At 37.2% G+C, this 16,537-nt stretch overlaps 1 protein-coding gene across 1 annotated transcript in view; it reads right to left on the bottom strand.

Annotated features, from left to right (window-relative positions):
* LOC137007446 (CDP-diacylglycerol--glycerol-3-phosphate 3-phosphatidyltransferase, mitochondrial) overlaps positions 1–16,537 on the bottom strand; it is a 31,794-nt gene that overhangs the window by 2,903 nt on the left and 12,354 nt on the right. Inside the window, exons 5-10 of the mRNA XM_067368904.1 lie at positions 15,775–15,964; positions 15,206–15,384; positions 8,371–8,786; positions 6,642–6,717; positions 3,844–3,992; positions 3,047–3,203 (exon numbers count right to left, since the gene is read on the bottom strand). Of these exons, the coding sequence (XP_067225005.1) occupies positions 3,084–3,203; positions 3,844–3,992; positions 6,642–6,717; positions 8,371–8,786; positions 15,206–15,384; positions 15,775–15,964 (1,130 nt within the window). The 3' untranslated portion in view covers positions 3,047–3,083. The remainder of the gene's footprint in view (positions 1–3,046; positions 3,204–3,843; positions 3,993–6,641; positions 6,718–8,370; positions 8,787–15,205; positions 15,385–15,774; positions 15,965–16,537) is intronic.

The raw sequence follows: 16,537 nt of genomic DNA, 5'->3' as shown, positions 1-16,537 counted from the left end.
TGACATTTAGCAAGTGAGATAGAGCATGTTAGCAATCAAATGGAGGAAAGAGAAGGAATCGTACAGCACGCAGGAAAAACAGCCGTAACAGACTCCAGATGTTAGCGACGGAGGGCTCATGGAGGTCACTGCCAGTGCAGCTGAAGTCTGCTGAGCAGCCTGTGCCTGACAGCACTGGAATGGCCAGATTCATGCTGTGGTCTGGACACGCTAGCTCTACGCTGGGCTGTGTGACGAGGATTTGGGTTGAAGGAACCACTGGAGTGACAATGTAAATTCTTAAGAACCCACTGTCTGGCAGGCCGAGGTTTTGTATATCCATCTTCGGGGAAAGTCTGACTATACTGAGCGCAAGAGAGCCAAGTCATTCGTTTGAAAGCGGAATAAAATGCTGAATGCTGTTTGTGTTTGCTTTAGGCTGCTACCTTCATAGCATTTCATGCGAACGACTCATTTATGCTTCAAAATAATGAAACGCATACAAAATCTATCGTAAAAGTAATCCACATGGCTCCAGGGGGTTAATAAAGGCCTTCTGGATTGAAATGATGGGTTTTTGTAAAAAAACAAAAACAAAAAAAAACTATATTTAAAACTTTATTAAAGATTTAGTTCACCCAAAAATGAAAATTCTGTCATTTATTACTCACCCTCATGTCGTTCCACACCCGTAAGACCTTCATTAATCTTCAGAACACAGAATATTTTAGTTGAAATCCGATGGCTCCGTGAGGCCTCCATAGGGAGCAATGACACTTCCTCTCTCAAGATCCATAAAGGTACTAAAAACATATTTAAATCAGTTCATGTTCATTCAGTGGTTCAATATTAATATTATAAACCGATGAGAATATTTTGGAGCGGCAAAAAAATGAAATAACCACTTATTTAGTGATGGCCGATTTCAAAACACTGCTTCAGGAAGCATTGGAGCATAATGAATCAGTGTATCGAATCTGCTGTTCGGAGCGCCAAAGTCATGTGATTTCAGCCGTTGGCAGTTTGACACACGATCTGAATCATGATTCGATACACTGATTCATTAAGGCGATGCTTTATGAAGCAGTGTTTTGAAATCGGTCATCACTAAATAAGTCGTTATTTTGTTTTTTTGGTGCTCCAAAAATATTCTCATAAAATATTCTCGTCGCTTTATAATATTAATATTGAACCACTGTACTCACATGAACTGATTTAAATATGTTTTTAGTACCTTTATGGATCTCGAGAAAGGAAATGTCATTGCTCCCTATGAAGGCCTCACGGAACTATCGGATTTCAACTAAAATATCTTAATTTGTGTTCTGAAGATTAACAAAGGTCTTACGGGTGTGAAACGGCATGAGGGCGAGTAATAAATGACAGAATTTTAATTTTTGGGTGAACTAGCCCTTTAACTATAATAACTAGCTTCTGGCAGAGAGCCGTACACCTCGATTTGTGGTGGAAGAATAACCCCTGACCCAACGCATGACAAACACGGAAGCTCAGAGTACAGCAAAACAAAACACCAATCACGAATTATAAGTCTAAAATGAGAAATTTTAAAGAGAAATGTCAGAGGATTTCGATATGAGATGAGGAGCTTGAGTTTGTTGTACAGCCCTATTTGTCTGAACCGCAAGTCTTGTGGCGAAAGTTGACTTGCACAGTATGCGTACAATCTGCTAGAAGCTAGTTATTTTAGATTATAAAGTTTTGTTTTAGTTAAAGTTATTTTTCTTACAAAAACTCCGCTTCAATTCAAAAGGCCTTTATTAACACCACGGAGTTGCGTGGAGTATTTTTTACGATGGATGGAAGCACTTTTTTTGGCTTCAAAATGTGCCCCCCCCCATTCACTACCATTATATAGCTTAGAAGAACCAGGATATTTTTAAATAGATCTTCGTTTGTGTTTGTCTGAAAGAAGATAGTCATATACACCTTGGATGGCTTGAGGGTGAGTGAATCATAGGGTAATTTTCATTTTTGGGTGAACTATCCCTTGAAGTCAACATGAATTACCATTTGCAATCCATTTTACTTCAGAAATATGACATATTTGCATATAAAACAGGATAATCAATAAAAATAAATAATAGGATGGGACTTGTTTTAAGCCATTGGGAATTGACTGGATTGTGAAAAATGGGTGTTACTTATCAGAATGGTGCCAAACCAAATTTGAGTTTTCTAAAACTGTAAACCCCTACAATAAGGTTTTAATTGTAACTCCATTAGTTTAGTTAATGCGACCGAACAATAAACAATACTTATACAACATTAATTAATCTCATTACATGTTAATTTTAACATTTAGTTTAAAATCAAAAGTTGCATCTGTTAGCATTAATGCAGAAAGCTAACATGAACAATAAACATGTGTTGTTGTTTTTTTTAACTAACTAACAAAGATGCTATAAAAATAAATGTGATTAGTTGTTTGGTTCAAGCAAATCCATTAGTTACATATGCAACGAAATGGAAATGGCTACAGACCTTTTCTTCCATATTGTGATGTGCATCTGAGAGTAACAGATTTTTGACAAATAAAAAGTATAGACTTGGTTCTATGTTGATTATATGTTGAGATTTGAGCGTTGCACTTAAAAATGGAGGCAGATGAACGGGACGGGGCTTAAGCAGACTAAATGATTAGAGTTCTGAACACTTCACGGTCCAGTTATGATATTTTGATTAAACATTACGAAAATGTTTTCTTTGGAATAACAGTCAGCCAACAATAAATCATTCACAATAAGACCAGAAACATGTATTAAGATGATAAATAGGGTTCATTCTGACTTTAAGGTGGTCAAGATGGTTTTTGGAACATGGTTGCTGATAGACCAGCTAATAACCAGCCTGGTTCAACTAATAACCGGATTGGACCAGATAATAACCAGTCTGGCTTGGCTAATAACCGGCTTCCATGTACCAAACCGCAGCTACCATCTTAAGATGGATTTTCCAGAAGGAATTACTCATGTCTGAAACTACAAGTAGGACTATAATATGCCTGATGTTTTACAGCAAAGGTTGAAAAGCTATGTCAGCAACCAACCTGTCACAGACAGTGAGATATCTATCAGCTGTCGAACTCAGAAGAAGTTCTTGATGAGTGGAGTAACCAGTTTCACCCACAACTTTACATGGCGGTCCGGCTGATTGAAAGTGGAGTTTGACACTTGTGTCGAGCTCTGGTACAACACTTCCTGCTCCTGGACAAGACAGAAAACAAGATTTTACATAAACCATCTCTCTTTTTTTAAATCTCACTATCTCAGGTGTTATGTCATCTCAGTGTCATTTTTCTCGTAAAGATAACTATGGAACTGATTTTTACTGATCTTTTACAACCTGATAAGTGAAGACTTACTTTACCAGCTATAAAAACGGATGGCACCCCCAATTAGGCAGTTGCTATCATCACCTCTGTTCCCAGTATAGATTAATGGTTACGGTATATTCTTTATATGTAATTAAGTTTGAGATATGAAAGATAATATGACTGCATTGCTCTCTGGTACAAAAAAAGCTGTATTGTTACGGACAATCACAGTATTTAAATCAGCCAATACTGAATTATTTCATCATATGGTGCTCATCAAAGACTCATAGGTGACAACATAAATGGGTCTACATTTAATGATAACCAGTTTGAACTGCAATAAACAAACCTCTTGGTATGATGTTTTATGTGTATGATGTTTTATGATGTTTCCAGTAAACCCTTACAAAAAAATGACGAGCCAAAGAAATCAAAGTTCGTACCAACAGCTATTAAAACACATCCGACACAAGATTTATGGGTTGTATGACCTAGTACTCCAAGAAACAGTGCTGTAGAGGAAGTCCAACCTGTTGAAGTTGCATCTGGAGTTCCTCATTCTCTGTTACTATGGCAATCTGAGCCTCCAGATCCCTGTGCACAGAGCGATAGCCAAAATTTGGGGAGCCAATAAGAGTGAGGCAGGGGCGGTCTCTTCCTCCCACATAGTACCACAGACCTGCGAAGAGTGAAATAATGACCAGAATTTAATTTACCAGACCAGTGATGATAAGTGCTTTATATAATGCTTGACTCTACTCTAAAAATATTGCAAGTGCCCTCACTTTCACAATCATGCATTTGGCAGATGCTTCAAAGCAGCTTACAGTGAATTAAACATTTTTCCAGTATTTGTTTCCTGTCACATGAGCTTTATAAAAAAAACTTTTTATTTCCACAGCCAACTATGCACAAGGAAAAAAACAAAGTTGTCAAACTATGTACACAAATCAAACATGTATTCTATTATTAGGCAACAGGCACTACTTGCCACTTCAAACACCTGCCAATGCCAACCACCCTGGCCTGAGGTAATGTTCTTGTTGATGGAAGTTGAATGTCAGGTAGCACAACTGCCGGGAATACTATAAAATTAATTCCTGAGGATTTCCTTATGGACACATGTAACAACGATACATGCCTTTGAGCTTAATTTGATTAAATTGCAAAAAGCAAACACAATGCAAAAAAGTTTTTTCTTCATCACATTGTGACAATAACCATTTCAATTATAAACACTTTGTTGATCAAACACTAGCGTTCAAAGGTTTGGGGTCAGTACGATTTTTTTTGAAAAAATGTATACTTTTATTCAGCAATGATGCATTAAATGAATAAAAAATGATCAAGAGCTTTACATTGTTACAAAAATATATACATTTCTAATTATATATTATATATAGATGTTCTTTTGAACTTCCAATTTATATATATAAAAAAAAATTCTGAAAAAATATCCCAGTTTCCCAAAAAGAATTAAGCAGTACTACTGTTTTCAACATTGATGATAATCAATTATCATATGATGATTTCTGAGGGATCATGACACTGAAGACTGGAGTAATGATGCTGAAAATTCAACTTACAGGAATAAACTACATTTTAAAGGTGCCCTAGAATAAAAAATTGAATTTATCTTGGCATAGTTGAATAACAAGAGTTCAATACATAGAAATGACATACAGTGAGTCTCAAACTCCATTGTTTCCTCCTTCTTATATAAATCTCATTTGTTTAAAAGACCTCCGAAGAACAGGCGAATCTCAACATAACACCGACTGTTACGCAACAGTCAGGATCATTAATATGTATGACCCCAATATTTGCATATGCCAGCTCATGTTCAAGGCATTACACAAGGGCAGGCAGTATTAACGTCTGGATCTGTGCACAGCTGAATCATCAGACTAGGTAAGCAAGCAAGAACAATAGCGAAAAATGGCAGATGGAGCAATAATAACTGACATGATCCATGATATCATGATATTTTTAGTGATATTTGTAAATTGCCACGGAGCACTATCAAACTCATTCGGAATCAAATGTAAACATCCAAATAAATACTATACTTACGTGATTATTATTTTAAGTTGTAACAATATTTCATTGTTTTTACATTGATCAAATGCAGAATTGGTGAGCATAAGAGACTTAGTTTTCAAAAACATTAAATTATGGACATTATCCCAGCCTTTGACATTAGTAGAACCCATTTTTCCAATATTATCCGTTAGCATTCCCAATGCACTAGCACTTTAAGGACACTAAATTAGATTTTTACATATCCTTTGAACATTAAATTTGTTCATTCACTTGATGAATGTTATGAAATGTATGTGTCGATAACTTTAATGCCTGATTGTGTTTTATGCATTGACAACTTTTTCAAATACAAAGTTTCTAACAGAAGTTCTTTGAACGTTGAACTTGAATTCATCTCAATGGCTGTTTTTGCCACATGACCCAACCAGAAGTAAACAACCTACTTGCTACCACTTTTAAAAGACTGCCAAAGTGACAATGGAAAAACAGGCTTTTTTGGCAGAACTGTGTAGTTACCACATGACACATAGTTATTAAAAACTTAACTGAGTGCACCTCACTGTCTCTTTCCTGAGGTGCGTCAGAATGGCAATGTTCATTGATTCTCTTTGTAGCTCAGCTGGGGGAACCTCTGCACCCTTCTGTTCCCACTTCAGCTCCACTGTTTACAAGAAATGATGGCATGACAAGGCTTTATCTAATAAGCCAGACTTCTCAACAGGAGCATGAAATTGAATTCCACTGACGCTGCTCAGATTTGTCATGCATCTATTTTTCTCCAGACATCACTATTTTATTCCGCCCCTTCAGGTCAGGGGCCTTTATTAAAGTGTATGAGGAGACTCAGTTAATGCCATATGAGCAACCAAAACAAATTTAGAATGAAATCATGCATTTTTAAACCAAACTAATAACCACTCCAAGTTACAAACACAACAGCAGGTTGAGAAATAACATTGTGGCGATCAAGTTGCTTTTGGCACGATTGTGCCTTTAATTTGTCTTTAATAACATACTGAAACAGTAAAGCTGAAATAGCTTAACATTCAACAGCCAAAAAACTTGGCCAAAGCATACCTCTGCTTTACAGAGAAAACATCACATGTGTTTGGCAGCCTCTGTGTCCTGAAGCTGTCCAGGAAGAACTCTGAGGCTATTCAATCAGAGGTGCTGGGAAACCTGCTCTGTGCATTAAATTATGAGCTTTCCTGTTACACCCAAGTTTTGGGAACTGGGCTGATCCACTAAAAAAAAAAAAAAAACAGAGCAGAAAATAAACACCTACCTTTAGCATGAAATGTCCAATCGGGGCGATGGTATTCATGCAAGTGGACACGGCTCTGCTGACCAAGCTGACATACCTGGAATGGACAGGATGAAAGGTTTCTATTCAAAGAATTATGAAAAAATGTTTTACACAAATATTGTTTTTACAAAAACTGTTTTCAACATTGATAATATTAATAAGAAATGTTTCTTGAGCACCAAATCAGCATATTAGAATGATTCTAATCAGGATCATGTGACTGGAGTAATGATGCTGAAAATTCAGCTTTTCATCTTTAAAATGACATTAAAGGGTTAGTTCACCCAAAAATGAAAATTCTGTCATTTATTACTCACCCTCATGTCATCCCAAACCCATAAGACCTTCGTTCATCTTTGAAACACAGATTAAGATATTTTTGAAGAAATCCGATGGTTCAGTGAGGCCTCTATAGCCAGCAAGTTAATTAACACTTTCAGATGCCCAGAAAGCTACTAAAGATGTATTTAAAACAGTTCATGTGACTACAGTGGTTCTACCTTAATGTTATGAAGCGACGAGAATACTTTTTGTGCACCAAAAAAACAATGACTTTATTCAACAATATCTAGTGATGAGCGGAGCGCGTGGTTCGGAGCGCATATCAAACTGCCAAAGTTTCGCCCCCCAGTGGTGAACCATTGAAATTTCGAAACACTTATGATGCAACAAAGCCTCGTTTACTGAAATCACATGACTTTGCCAGTTTGATACGCGCTCCGAACCACTGATTCGAAACAAAAGATTCGTAAAGCTTCATGAAGCAGTGTTTTGAAATTGCCCATCACTAGATATTGTTGAATAAAGTCATTATTTTGTTTTTTGGCAAAACAAAAAGTATTCTCATGGCTTCATAACATTAAGGTTGAACCACTGTAGTCACATGAACTGTTTTAAATACATCTTTAGTAGCTTTCTGGGCATTGAAAGTGTTAATTATCTTGCTGTTAATAAAGGCCTCAATGAGCCATTGGATTTTGTCAAAAATATCTTTAATTTGTGTTCCGAAGATGAACGAAGGTCTTACGGGTGTGGAACGACATGAGAGTGTGTAATAAATGACAATTTTCATTTTTGAGTGAACTAACCCTTTAAAACAGAAAACAGTTATTTTTAATAGTAATAATATCACAGTATTACTGTTTTTGATCAAATAAATACAGCTTTTTTTAAAACATAAAAAACTGAAACCTTAAAAGTTACATTGTTACTTTTGTTTGTTCAAAATTTATAAAAGCAGCGAGTACATCATCAATCCATCTTCCAAATCATGTGTTTGTCTTATCGTGAATCAGTACGGTACACTTATAATACATGTTTATATCCAGACTATTGAGTAACCCAGTACCTGCGTCATATACATAAACAGTGAGAAGTAGCTCCGGCTACAATGTTCTTCCGCTAGAAGCATGCAGTTTTGTTCATTAACCACTAGAGCGCCAAATATATACACACACATATATATGCAGCTGATAGTATTATATATTATATATTAATGCACCAATTTGTGATGTTCCTGCTTGGCAACGTAAACAACCTATAGTATACATGATTACATCCTGTCCACACAGGGCATGACTTGACAAAACTAAATTGCACCTTTTTATAAAAGACAGAGCTGTCTACACTGACGTGTTCATCTCTACCGACACAGGTATACATAGGTCATACTGCCCAGCCCTCTGGCAAATAGTAAAGAAATGCACACCTTATTGTAGAACTGTCGGGCGAGATGAACGTATGCCTCAGGAATTGCTCCAGCTACTCCTTTAGCTCCAAAAAAGCCATTAACCTCAGGGGAGGCCATGAGGATACGGTAGTCTGCTGCTGCACCCAGTACTATCTGCATGTAGGTGCGTGTCAGGTTGAAGTAACCCGATGTCAGGTAGACGATAGAGTCACCACCAGCTTCTATGAGTAGTTGTTTGGTTATTTGTTCATCCAAGTAAATGCCCAGAGGCTTCATTTGCACGAGTGGAAAGATCCAGGTGTCATTTGGCACCATCTCATCTGAGTCTGGACCCTCTGAGCATTCCGTCTCCAGCATGCTCTGCCGGACACGGGCCGTGTTCACCACCTCCATGATCCGTTTCTGTGCCGATGCAGAAAAATCTGCTCTGTTACCTGTTAGACCACAAGACAGACTTCATCTGAGAACACTGAAATCTGCAGAAACAAATAAATATTGAATACTTTAGGCTGTATTCCAAAACCTAGTCAGATGCCTACATAAGCAGCATTAGAAGCACAGGGGCACAAAAGCTGTTCTAAAACGTACGTTGTGGACAAATTTTAAAGAAAATAATGTCATTTATTACTCACACTCATGTCGTTTCACAGCCGTAAGACCTTCGTTCATCTTCGGAACACAAAGATATTGGTGGCTCGGTGAGGCCTCTATTAAGAGCAAAGCCACTGAAGCTTTCAAGATCCATAAAGCTACTAAAAACATATTTAAAACAGTTCATGTGCATTCAGCGGTTCAATCATAATATTACAAGAAAACTTTTTGTGTGTTTTGTGTGTTTCCGAATCAGTGATTCGAGCGCCAAAGTCACGTGATTTAAGCAGTTTGGCATTTTGACAAGCGATCTGAACCACTGATTCGAAACAAAAGATTTGAAGCAGTGTTTTGAAATCGGCCATCACTAGATATCATTGAAAAGTCGTTATTTTGTTTTTTTGGCATGCAAAAGTTCTCTCGCCACTTTATAATGTTAAGATTGAACCACTGAACTCACATGAACTGTTTTAAATATGTTTTAAGTACCTTTCTGGATCTTGAGAAGTTCAATGGCATTGCTGTCAATCTTAATTTGTGTTCTGAAGATGAACAAAGGCCTTACGGGTGTAGAACGACAGAAGGGTGAATAATAAATTACATTATTTTCATTTTTGGGTGAACTAACCCTTTAATGTCACATCACTTCGATCCCATAATGCACTGTGGTGACATCAGTGAAAAAAACTCCAAAAAGCATGATAAATGTTGATTATAAACACATAGTGGATAAAGTTACATTTGATTATTTTAACTGACGTTTGTGTTTACTATGTATTTTTTGCTTATTACACTACTTTTCAAAAGTTTGGAGCCTACAAGATTTTTTTTATCTATTTTTTTATGTTTTTGAAGAAACATAAAAGGCTGCATTTATTTAATAAACAATACAGTAAAAACAGTAATATTATGAAATATTATTAAAGTTTAAAATGACTCATGGTTTCTATTTTAATGTTTTAAAATGTAATTTATTCCTGTGATGGCAAAGCTGAATTTTCAGCATCATTAGTCCAGTCTTCAGTCACATGATCCTTCAGAAATCATTCTAATATGCTGATTTGTTGCTCAAGAAACATTTCTTATTATTATCAACATTGAATGCCATTGTGCTGCTTAATATTTTTAGGGAATCCATACATTTTTTTTAGAAGGCTTTGATGAATATAAAAATCACATTTTGATATTCTATGCAGAGCATGCAAAATAAGTGCCTTATGAGGTTCTATTTCAGTTAGTATAGCAGAATAACTCACAAAGTTTTGAAAAATCAGCCTTAAATTTCAATCAAGTCAAAATACCTGAAAGCAAAGATAAATGGAATGATTCAAGGAAACTGATCTTAACAGGGTGTTAATATTCACACATTTGTACAGGTATGCATGTGAAACGACAAAATTCTCCAATCCAGTCCATTCCATCAGGTATTTGCTCATGCGAGATCCTGCAAATGCATGATCAAAACCTCAGAGACGCGGGTCAATAACTGCTGACCGTCTGGAAAGGCGCTCTGTCAAACCCTGGCGCCTCTGCTAGACATAATGTGCCATGGTGAGTCATAGCAAGAGAGATAATCTGTAAATAATGAATTAGCTTCAGTGCAGAATGCTGAATGTTGGTAATGTATGGCAGAAGCCTGCTGCTTGACGGTGTCTGTGCTTATTTGGTTAGGGAGAATGTGCAGCAAGGCCGCTCTGAATATTCTGTTTGTTAAACGCAGAGAACAAGAAATATGTGTGGCTGGCGGAGAACAAATAAACGCCTCTTTGAAGTAGGATACAGGGGCTTTCCCCATGGATGCAAAGCCAGCCACCCCAAGCCTCCAGGCCTCAGAGGTCCAAACACATCCAGTTAACAGGGCCACGAAGTTCAGCGGCTCTTACCGAAAGACTGTGGGATCCAGTTACTGGAGATACAGGGGAAGGATTTGACTGCCGAATCAGCGGATAAACTTCTCAATGGACCAGCGCTCCAGTAAAGGCCCCCATATACTGACAGCGTAGATCTTTTTCATTTGAGGTTTGAAATATCTCTTCAGCTGTATACGGTTAGCGAACATCCCGACACTGCCAAAGCTGTTGAGAGTGGTGTTTAGATGAATATGTAAAAATGTAAAAAAAAATTGCTGTACCTTTCTCTAAATAACAAAATAAACAACAAAAATGACAGGGGTGAGAAAGCAGCAGTTAAGAAAGCATCTGACCATTTTTATTTAGATATGTTTGTGTAATGGATGTAGGGCAGTAAGCTCACTCCCCTGATCTCAAGAGATGCTCTAGCGACTGACACTAGAGACCTCCCAGGCCAGCCGACCCGAGTTCGAGTCCCACTTAGAGTGGGCGGTTCGAGCAGCTCTGAAATTCAGCACTCATCATGTGTATTTACATACACTTCATAAAATAAACATGAAAAAAATAGTGTCAGTGTCACTTTTAGTTAGAAGTACAACTTTAATTTCTGCTATAAAGCAGCTCTTCAGCGTGTTCATGTTTTTACTTGCGTCTGACCTTGATGGTCTAAACAGAAGAAATTAAATGGAGAAGAATTCCACATCAAAGAAGCTGGAGCCTCAGAGCGTACCGATTACGTAATCACCACGGACCAATGGTCACTCGGAGGTGTTTACCAGCCAGAACTAACTTTTCCAGAACTATTTCAAACTAGACTTGTGCCGATATTCGGTAATGCGATAAATCGCCGTAATGAATATGCATGATATTGTAATCGTCGGCACTTCAGAATACCGTAAATAATAATTATAAAATACCGCTGTATTCTGCGTCAAAAGGACACACGCTCAGATGTAAACAATCCCAACGTGCACGAGAAGCACATGGCGGAACCAGTGAAGGAGACGAGCTGAATGAAAGTGCGTGTTCACTCTCTGACAGCAGAGGGCGCTGATGGAACAGCAGCGTGCAGCGGTTACCACGGAAATTGTGCAAACAAAGTAACTGCGCTAGTGAAGTTTTTTAAAAAATGCTTTTTTTTTTTTGTAATCTCAGTGTTGTTCATCACAGCACCAAATACTGAATACTTAAAAAAGACTTAAAAGGATATTTATTTTCAAACCTAAACATTTTTATATTTTAATCTGGACTACAACATGCCCTAATGATTAGAAATGTTCTGATTATTTGTTATTGTTCAGTAAAACTTTGAAAACATACAGCTTCATTAGTTAACATGTTAATTCATTATCACTAAACTGACAATAAAAATTCTTATAAAGTATTAATTATTATTAATTAATGTTAATTTCTTAGTTACTGTTTAATAACATTACTAAAATCAAAATAACCTATTTAATGGACCTGAGATAAAACTAACAATGATCAGTTGTGTTTCTAAACTAACATTAACAAAAAATAACACTTTCTGTAATAAATGTAGCTATTGCTCAATCTTAGTTAATGCATTAAATAGAGTAAAGTGTTATCTGTTGTTCTTTATAGCCTAATTCTTTTGCATTTTAATCTGTTTGAAAATTTCAGTCAGAGTTGTTTTTGTTTTATTACAAAAGAGTTCTTAAACCTGTTAAACTATGACAAAAATGGTTTTGCAACTTATTTTAATATCGTGATAATACCGTATACCGTGATAAAAGCTTCATCAATTAATCGCAACATGAAAATTTGATACCGTCACATGCCTATTTCAAACTCCCGAAGTGATCTTCAAACAAAATTGACGAAATTACATCACATATTGGTTCTACGATTTCACTTAAAGTATATTGTGGGCCTTTAAGCCGAGTTCAGACTGCACGATTTTAGCCCCGATTTTGGCTCGCCGACAGGTTTTGAGAAATCGCCAACAAATGCCCGAAATCACAGGCAAATCGGTGCTCGTTCTCGCGAGTGACAATCACGTAGTTTGTGTGCCAGACAGAGTTGTCGATTCTTCCTATTGTAAAGTCACGCAGTGTGAAACCTTCTGTCGCCGTTCCATCGTGCAGTGTGAACACAGCAGCAACTGAATGCTGGCCAAGACAGTCATGCAGTGTGAAAACAACAGTGACCAGACTACTTTGAAAATCGTGCAGTATGAACTCGGCTTTACCCTCTCTTATTACATATACTGTCACCGATGAGTTGCATACAGAAATTAGGCCAGATTACAATAGTTAGATGCATCCTCCACAATCTATCACTCAGAATCCACCTCCAAAGTTAATGTAGTTGTATTTGGCATTTTGTGAATGTTTTTAGGCTTTTACCTCATTTGCACAATCCCTCATTTCCGGAGCTCAACAACATAGATAGTGTACACACATGAATGCTATCAGGAATTCTCAGTGAAATCCCCTTTCATTTTCTTAAAATATGACACGTATGTAAGTAGTCTCTGTTTTAAACAGGTCCCTCCCTTTAAAAAACACTTTCCTTTATGGGTAAGCACCATTCCCTCAATTGTGTGCACATTGTTTTCAGGCTGGAGCTGCAGACACAAGTCGCCCACAAGCTGCATAAAGAAGTGTCACCCTGGCATTTGCTTTATAGTCTTCTCCACACTCTGATATTGTCCTGCTTTTACCGTCATACTTCACTATTCTCGCTGCTGGCTATCAGTCCATCGTTTCCCGTTGACCTCATTGTCTTGACGGACTGTAGCGAGGTCCAAATAGCTCCTTCCCGAACCTATCATCCTCCTGCATCTCTCCTTTCCTACCCTCCCAGCACAGATCACTTACCACCAGCAAGGTGACATCATTGCACTATTTCTGGGATCTGTGACAAACTGTGGCCCCGCTTCACCACAATTATGTCATCGAACGGCGCTGGGTTACGGATATGGACTGAAGCTGAATGGGCATAATCACTCATTCACTCGTTTCGCGCTCCTCACTGAGCCTGGGGACCGTAAGACACACCGAGTCAAGGCTGAAGAGCATCACTGAGACCTGGCTCTGAGCAAGCAGGCTTTGAGCTTCCTGTTACTCAACATGTTACCACAAGCCGGTGTTACAAGGAAATGAGTGACTTACCATCATAACCTCTGATTCATGATGTATGTCAGAAGCCACGAGTGTCACTCATTTCTCTTATCAGGAATACTTTCATTGCAAGAAAAAAATGCTGATGAAGTTGCTTGATCACTTGCACTTAGACAGTCTAGCTGCAGCTAAACAAGGATGTTCTTAATAAATAATAGATATTCATACCCCACAGTCCATTTTAACCAAGTGATGTATGTAGCACTATGCCTTGTGTGCTTAAATTAAGCCACCGATGTTGTTTTCAGCACATGTATGCAAAAAATTTAAATTATGTAGGCAGGAAACAGAATTCTCAATCTATTTTTTGTGATAAATGAAAGAATATTCAAACATATTTAAAAAAAAATCTTTTTTTTTCATTTTCCTGTCTGCCTATTTTGAGTAAGAATGAATAAGATTGAATAAGAATGTGTCTTCTGGATTTACAAATATGAATATTCCTGTTATATCTCCAGATAACAGGGCCATGGCATTACATTTTTGACACTAGTCGCCAAAGGTCAGAGCCAGTCTGCAGATTTGAGTTCAGATTTCACAGAAAATTGTGTAGTGTATGAAGGTCACAGACTCCGATTTCTTTATCTTCAAAGTCTGACCTAACTAACCCTTTAAGTTCTGAAGTGAATAAATGTACATTTTATGAAAAAAACATTTTCAGAAAAACCTGTTCCCTTACATGGTTCATTAGCTGAGATCTTTGTCATCAAATATATAAATGTAAAAATAGTGTATTATTAAATAATAAAAACTAGCAGCAGTAATTACACATCCATGCCAACATTTAAAAAAAAATATATATATAAAAATGCATGATTATATATGTGTATGTATATTTATATTATATATATATATATATATATATATATATATATATATATATATATATATATATATATATATATATATATATATATATATATATATATATATATATATATATATATATATAAATTTTTTAATAATAATTTTTTTCCCCCATTTACTAGAATTAAAAAACTGCTGTACAGTTTCACTAAAGTAGACAAGATAGTTACATCTGCCACAGTTTATCACTCAGAATTTGCCTTCAAGCTTGTCTAAATTGCTTTGGCATTCTATGAATGTTTGGGCTTTTACCTCATTTGCATAATTCCACAGAAGCGCTAAAATGAACTATAGGGAACTCTCAGTGAACTCCCCTCTCATTGTCTTAAAGTATGTTATTTTACATTTAAGGAAGTCATGCCTGTTTTAAACAAGTCTCTCCCTTTGAAAAGCACTTGCCTTTGTAGGGATGCACCATTCCCTCCATCATGTGCACACTGTCGTCAGGCTGGAGCTGCAGTGACACATCGCCCACGGCTCCCACGAGTTCAGCAAAAAAATCTGCCACCTCCTCGCAGTCCTCCAGAAGTACATAACGATCCTGACGATTGGTGAAGTAGGAGTCGCTCAGATTGGCCCTGTATGAAATGATATCACACTGAGAGAGGGCAACAAATATACCCTCCTCCACCACTGAGCTCCATACAGTCTACAAACAAACCTGCAACAATGAAGCTCTTTCGCCATGAATATGGCAACAGAGGCTGGTATGGCAAGCAAGAAAGCAAGAAAAAAAGCAAGAAAGCAAGCAAGAAAGAAAGAAACAAAGCAAGAAAGAAAGAAACAAAGCAAGAAAGAAAAAAAGAAAGAGAAACCCTGAAGAACAAAAGCTGTGGGAATATTTTATCTAAGAGAAATGCGGGTATTTACACTGCAAACATGTTTTAGTTAGTGAGCCGTAACATAACACAATGTTTGCGTGCATGTGTAGCATCCACTTTTGCTGTGATTTATACATGTGTACACACCCACTAATTATAAGACTGTTGTCAAAAAGGTATGCCTTGATGTGCTGCACCCCGATGGTTTCATTGAAGCGCTCAGGCACCAGAAGACGCAACAACCCCCGCAGGTCTGGTGTGTGGTACAGGGACACTCTCATCTGCTTGGGGAAACGCTGGAGCAGCGGCAGTAACATTGTACGGGAATTGTGCTTACCTGTAGATGCAAAAATAACAATAAACAGGGAAATATAAGCAATGAATCAGTACATACACTAAAGTAAGTGTTAGATACACTAAAAGGAAATTCATACTGAAAACTAGAGGTTGCTTCAGGTGGTCATCAGGACAACACAGATTGGCTTATAACACCCAAGAATGACTACAGTCACTGCGAGCATTTTTTGTAAGGATGCACCAATTGGCCGATACTGAACAGCAACTATTATATAACTTTAAGAGCTGCATGGCTCCAATATACTGGTACTGCATTTTATTTTTCAACCGTTTATGCTCATTTAAAGGAACACTCCACTTTTTTTGAAAATAGGCTCATTTTCCAACTCCCCTAGAGTTAAACAGTTGAGTTTTACCGTTTTCGAATCCATTCAGCCGATCTCCGGTTCTGGCGGTACCACTTTTAGCATAGCTTAGCATAGTTCATTGAATCTGATTAGACCGTTAGCATCACGCTTAAAAATGACCAAAGAGTTTTGATATTTTTCCTATTTAAAACTTGATTCTTCTGTAGTTAAATCGTGTACTAAGACCGACAGAAAACGAAAAGTTG

This window comes from Chanodichthys erythropterus, chromosome 19 (genome assembly GCF_024489055.1).
Source record: "Chanodichthys erythropterus isolate Z2021 chromosome 19, ASM2448905v1, whole genome shotgun sequence".
Taxonomy (NCBI): domain Eukaryota; kingdom Metazoa; phylum Chordata; class Actinopteri; order Cypriniformes; family Xenocyprididae; genus Chanodichthys; species Chanodichthys erythropterus.
This window is presented reverse-complemented; position numbering and strand designations above follow the sequence as displayed.